The sequence below is a fragment of the Miniopterus natalensis genome, chromosome 4, assembly GCF_054644295.1.
Source record: "Miniopterus natalensis isolate mMinNat1 chromosome 4, mMinNat1.hap1, whole genome shotgun sequence".
In the NCBI taxonomy this organism is placed as follows: Eukaryota; Metazoa; Chordata; class Mammalia; order Chiroptera; family Miniopteridae; genus Miniopterus; species Miniopterus natalensis.
The window spans coordinates 66,634,486-66,641,147 of NC_142084.1; the positions used below are offsets into that span (position 1 = coordinate 66,634,486).

General features: G+C 42.8%; 1 protein-coding gene across 1 annotated transcript; it reads left to right on the forward strand.

The window, feature by feature from the left end:
- The first annotated feature begins 3,258 nt into the window (after positions 1-3,258).
- Positions 3,259-4,197, forward strand: LOC107545214 (olfactory receptor 7D4-like). The gene has a single exon (XM_087816017.1). It carries the CDS (start codon positions 3,259-3,261, stop codon positions 4,195-4,197), a length of 939 nt encoding a protein of 312 aa, XP_087672143.1.
- The last annotated feature ends 2,465 nt before the right edge of the window (positions 4,198-6,662 follow it).

The following is a 6,662-nucleotide window of genomic DNA, read 5'->3' on the forward strand; positions in this document are numbered from 1 at the left end:
TTATTTCTTAAGTTCAGTAATCAGACGAATTTTTATTCCTCATTTTACCAATCTCTTTAGATGTTCAAGTAATTGAAATTGGAGTTGACTGCCGTGGTCTGTTCATGAATTTAACACAAATATTCCAGTGAGTTAATGTAGAATGTTCAGTTGCCTGCAGCTTTAAAACAGCTGTTCTTTATTTAAAAATTGCCATTGGTTTCCTCATTTAGCAAGTGGAAATCAGTTATATGATGAGCGTGAAGACTTCTCTTTTGTGTTATAGTTGACACTTTGTTCTCAAACTTTATTATACATCTAACATTAGTAGACTTTTAGCATCAGATAGGTCCCTGGAATGTCGGTGGTGAGCAAAAACAGTTAAAACTTCTAACCCACAAATGAATGTAAAATTACGACAACGAGAGGTACCTGAAGGAATAGTACAGGGAGCTCAAACTGTGGGCCTCGCCCACTCTGTCCCTCCCGACCCCAGTTATCTGTTCTCCATTTCACTGGTCTCTCAAATCCCTTCTGTTACCAAGCTCAGCGACCCAACTGCAACTGGTTATTCTGTTCTCTTAGCCCCAAATGCTTGCCCGTTTTAATTTCTGCCAATTCACAATTACCCATCCTTCCTCTCTCAGCTCAAATATTCATGTTTCAGAAAAGTGGTTTTCAACCCACCTCCCCAGACTAAATGGGTCCCCGGTGATTTTTTCTCTCCTTAATTAATCAGCATTCTCTAGACATTAGTAATAGTGAAACATTTTTTCCATTGAGAATATAAGCATTTACTTACTGTCTTTTTAAAATTAAATTTATTGGGATAACCTTGGTTAATAACATTGCATAAGTTCAGGTGCAAGGATTTATATAAACACATCATCTGTGTGTCCATTGTGTGCTCCCCACCCAGAGGCCAGTCTGCATCCATCGCCCTACGCTTGGCCCTTCACCCACCACCCTCCCCGCCCCCGCCCCTTGTCACCACCATTCTGTCGTCTGGGTCTGTGAGTTTGTGTTGTTTGCTCATTTGTTGGTTTCAGTTTTCTATCTGACGTATGAGTGAAATCAGGTGGTTCTTGTTCTTTTCCGTCTTATTTCCCTCAGCATGACGTTCTCAGGGTCCATCCATGTTGTCCAAATGGCAGCATTTCGTCTTTTTAGTGGCTGAGTAATATTCCATAGTGTACATGCACCACATCTTCTCTACCCAATCACCCGTTAAAGGACACTTAGGTTGTTTCCATGTCTTGGTTATTGTGAATAATGCTGCAATAAACATGAGGGTACATACATGTATCTTTACAAATAAGTGCTTCCAAATTTTTACGTAGATATCCAGAAGAGGAATTACTGGGTGATAAAGTAATCTATTCTGATTTTTTTATGAACCTTCCTACTGTTTTCCACAGAGGCTGCACCAATTTTCATTCCCACTAGGGTTCCCTTTTCTCCACATTCTCTCAAAAACTTATTTGTTGTCTTATTGCTAATAGCCATTGTAACAGGTATGAGATGGTATCTCATTGTGGATTTTATTTGCATTTCCCGTATACCTAGTGAGGTTGAGCATTTTTTCATAGGTCTGTTGACCATCTGTATGTCTTCTTGGGAAAGTGTCTGTTTGGGTTCTCTGCCTATTTTTTAATTGAAATTTTTGTTTTCTTGTTGTTGAGTTCTATGAGTTCTTCATATATTTTTTATATTAGCTCCTTATTGGAAGTATTGTTTGCAAATATCTTCTCCCATTTGGCTTGTTGCCTTTTTATTTTCAAATCTTAAATTTGTCTTTCAGTTTTTTAAATGATTTCATGTATAGACACTTTGAATATTTTAAATAAAATATATTAATTTTTTTCAGTTCATGCCACTGATTTTAATACAACACACTGACACTTGAGAGCAGGTACACATACGCACATGCCCACACACCTGCTTTCTGTTTTATTGTAATGGTAGTGTGCTTCTGTTTCCCCCTATTATTTATGTAGTCAACGTGCATCTTCCTGTTCTTGGAAGAATCCACTTGGCAGGAAGTCTCTGAAAGGGGGAGCCATAAGGATCTTCATTAATTGGAAGTGCTGGGTGGTTATAAAAAAAATAACAGGCCTGTTGTGTTTATAATGATGGCTGCCCCTGATTAAGATAAATACAAAAATGATGACCATGCAAGACAGATTTATGGTGATGTGAAGAACAGAAGTTAACTTTTATCATATGTCCACTATATGCCACAGGAACTACACTAGAAATATTATATGCATCATCTCATTTAATCACTCATCTGTCCTACAATGTAGGGAATATTCACTACTCCCATGGTGGAGGTGAAGTATCAGCAGCTAAATGAGATTAAATAACTTCATCAAGGTCACAGAGATGTGACAGGGTGGACCAAATTCTATTCCAGGAAGTCTGACTCAACATCCTCCTTTCTAAATCACAGCTCTATACTCTACTTTGGAGGAGTTATATGTCAAAAATAATTGTAATGAAAAGAATAGATTAATAATGATAATAGCTATAATTTATTGAGATCTTACTGTGATTAAAGGCATTTTCATACCTCACAAAGATGGTAATAGCACTAACCACATTTTCAGAAAGAAACACAATAAGGTCCATGGAGAGTTCACTGTGACATCGATATAAAGCATCAGATAACAGAACCAATGTTGTCGGAGTTGAAAACACATGTTTTACTCACTATTATGAAATGGAGGAAGTATGGCAATTATCAAGGAAAAGACCTTAAATGTCTTTAGTTCTTTCCCAAGGCTCATATGAAATAAGAAGTTGGTTTATGTCCATAATTTGGATAAGAGAACCAGAACCAGTGAGTAGAACATAAAGAGAGAAAGATTTCTGCTAAATTAAAGAAAGTCTGAATAATTACACAATTTGAAATGAAATTGGGTTACCACTTAAATGAGTGAATCACTGCCATTGGAATGACTACTGGGTCATGAAAGAGGTCCATGCAAAAGTGGAATCAAAAGGTGGTGACTGAAAAGAATTTATATGCATAGATGCACAACCCAAGGACACAGACAATGGTGGGGAGAGGGACTGGGAAGGGGGAGGGGATGGGGTGGAACGGGTCATTGGGGAGAAAAAGGGACATCTGTAATATTTGAAACAACAACAAAAAAATATATAATTTTTAAAATTTTTTAAATAATAAATAAAAACTAAAAAGGTGGTGACTGAGAAGCCATTCGGCTGTTTACTAAATGTTGCTTTTTCCTCTTGTTCAGAATACACACCGGCTGCATGGACGCAGAAAATCACACAGCAGTGTCCGAGTTCCTCCTCCTGGGTCTCTCAGATGATCCTAAACTGCAGCCTCTCCTCTGTGGAGTGTTCCTCTCCATGTACCTGGTCACCACGCTGGGAAACCTGCTCATCATTGTGGCCATCAGCTCTGACTCCCGCCTCCACACCCCCATGTACTTCTTCCTGTCCAACCTCTCCTTTGTTGACATCTGCTTCACCTCCACTATAGTCCCCAAGATGCTGGTGAACATCCAGGCACAGAGCAAAGCCATCTCCTACATGGGATGCCTCATTCAGGTGTTTTTTTTTATGATATTTATTGGAATGGACAACTTCCTCCTGACTGCGATGGCCTATGACCGGTATGTGGCCATCTGCCACCCCCTGCACTATACGGTCATCATGAACCCCCGGCTCTGTGGCTCCCTGGTTCTGATGTCTTGGTTCATAATTTTCTGGGTCGCCCTGGTTCATATTCTGCTGATGAGGCGGCTGACCTTCTGTATAAACAGTGAAATTCCACATTTCTTCTGTGAGCTGGCCCAGATTCTCAAGGTGGCCTGCTCTGACACTCTCATCAATGACATCTTCATGTATGTGACTACTTCTCTACTGGCTGTGTTTCCTCTCACTGGGATTCTCTTTTCTTACTGTAAGATTGTCTCCTCTTTAATGAAAATGTCCTCTGCAGTGGGGAGGTATAAAGCATTTTCCACCTGTGGGTCTCACCTCTCTGTGGTCTCCTTGTTCTATGGGACGAGCCTGGGGGTCTACCTCGGTTCTGCTCTGACCCCTTCTACCCTACAAAACTCAGTTGCCTCAGTTATGTACACTGTGGTCACCCCCATGCTGAACCCCTTCATCTACAGCCTGAGGAACAAGGATGTGAAGGGGGCACTGGGAAGGCTCCTCAACCGAGCAGCATCTTGTCCATGATGGATCACTGGCCTCAGAACTAAGTGGACACTGTGGGCCCCAAAGGTGAACATTGCTAACTTAAATATCTGGTTCCTTTTCTCCCATAAAAGACAGGCTTCATTTCTTCTATTTCCAAAACATGTCTGATTTCGCTTTTGTTTGTATTTGTATTAGTTCCTTCTCAGGAACTCCCTCTGGAATTCCTTTTTTTTTACTTTTCTTCCCCATGTGCTGTCCACAGTGTTCCATGTTTGGCCAGCATTCCTGCAGCTATTCTTAAGGTTTGTAATTTTAAATTTAAAGAACTTATCACATCAAGTGCTGATTTAGTTTCCCAAAATGTTATCTTCATACCTTCCTGATCTTCACCTTAATTTGGTTATATGCGTTTTTATTCCAGAAGAAATAGAATGAAGCTCATACAGTAATCAAAAGAAAGTGCTTACAATATCAGCAATCTACTTGTTTCTTCACTTGAGTGACTTAATTTCTTCTTAAAGACATTTCTTTGAGATATTTTCTGTCATTCACTCCACTTTCCAAAAGAAGAGACTGAGATTGAGCTGGACTACAGCCAGGCAACCTGACTTTGCTCTCCTACCTTCCTTAAGAACAGTAGTGTGATTTTCAAGTTCAGAGTAGGAATCTAGATTTGAAAGATGGTTCCTTCAAATGACTTACGGGAATTTACTCCCTAGGAAACTGAGATGTGTCATTCTTTCTGATATTTCCTTCCGTTCCTTTTTTTTTTCATTTGACTTATATTTCCCATTATTGCAATTTCGAGATATACACTCTAAGATCCAAAACCATGTAATAATGAATACAATAAAATAAGAGTTGTTTTCTCACATGACTTAATTTTTTCTGGAACTTTGTGGTGGTGCATCAGGAATAACAATGACATATTTGTGGAACATGTTTATAACTTAATTCACTTCGGGGGAAGAATGTTGACAGAACCGAGTCTGCAGTGAAGCATGGAGTGGTACATGCTGTCAACACTCCTCCCACGTTCCCTGGGATCCCCTCACCACGGCCATTGCATGTCTGCCCTCATCCAGCACCAGCTGGGGCCTACTTGTGGTAGGTCCAATATGTGGTAGCAGAAGTGACCGAGAATTATGTCCTGTCAGAGACAGCTCTTGACGGAGAGGTGTGGGGTACACCTTATCTCTCATTCCTCAGCTGGGATTTGGATTTTGTACCAATTTCCAGAATTTCCCCACAGGGTGATAACGGCTCATTCACTGTTGTGGCTGACTTATTGCAAACTTTCTTGGATGCCTGCTCGTCCCCTCCTCACTCTGCTCCCTCCTATCCATGTTCCTTGCTCCTTCCAATAAAGCTCTTCCCTGAGCATCTCCATCTACAGGAGCCAAATATAACACAGGTGATAAAGACTGAAGAAGTATTAAGACAAGAGCTGAAAGGAAGTGGAAACTTTTGAGAATGAAGGAATTAATTATTTGGAGACAGAGTAAGGACTGCAAAATTACTCAGAAACAATAATTTGTTAAATAGGGAAGCGTTACTTCACTTTTACTCACTTTGGTTCCATTAAGTTTAATCCAGTGTGCATTTATTACCTAACTGCATACAAACTGAGGAGGGGATCTTAGAGGTAAAGTTATTGCAGTGCAGAGTGTTAAGTATAATAACATTGGTGTGGAGTAGATCCTGTTGAAAACTAAGGGAGGGAGAAACAAGATGGCGGCGAAGGTAACAGCTGCACCCGTCGCCTCCCGCAACCACATCAGAATTACAACTAAAACACAACCACCATCACTCAGAGCCTCCTGAGATCTGGCTGCACAGAAGCCCCACAACCAGGGAGCTGAAGCAGCACTGAGACCAGTAGGAGGGGCGGAGACGTGGGTGGATCGGAGCTGAATCCGAGAAGGGCCACAGGTCCACACCCCATGGGGCAGGGTACACCTGGGAGGGAATCTCGGCGGTGGGGGTTTCCCGGAGGAGGGAGGGGTCCCAGCCCCAGAGCAGGGCCCCAGCCCAGGGCTTCAGGGCCAGGAAGAGACGTCCCCACAACTCCGGGCTGTGAAACCAGCGGGGACTGTCCCTGAGGGTCGCGGAGGCTGCGGGAGCCCCAGCAGCTCCTCTTAAGGGCCCGGCACGGACTCACTCGGACGCTCCCTCTGCGCCCAGCGCCCGGCAGCAGCCTAAAATGACCTGGGACACTCGGGGAGGAACTAACCTGCCTGAAATCCGGGCGAGAGCTGGAGGCCCGGCTTCCTCCCAGGCAGAGGGGCTGGCAGAGGCCATGGATCCTGTCGTGAGTCATCCCTGCACACAGCCAGCAGGAAGGCGCCATATTTGAATCCCTAGCACCTGACTCACAACTTTGGCCCCGCCCCGTGACCCCCGGAGGCCCCGCCCCTCCCCACCTGCAGCTCATCCAGGCCATTTCCAGGGGCTTTTCTGTGCAAGTGGCCTCTGGAGCCTCATGCTTAGGACTTTCCCAAAAT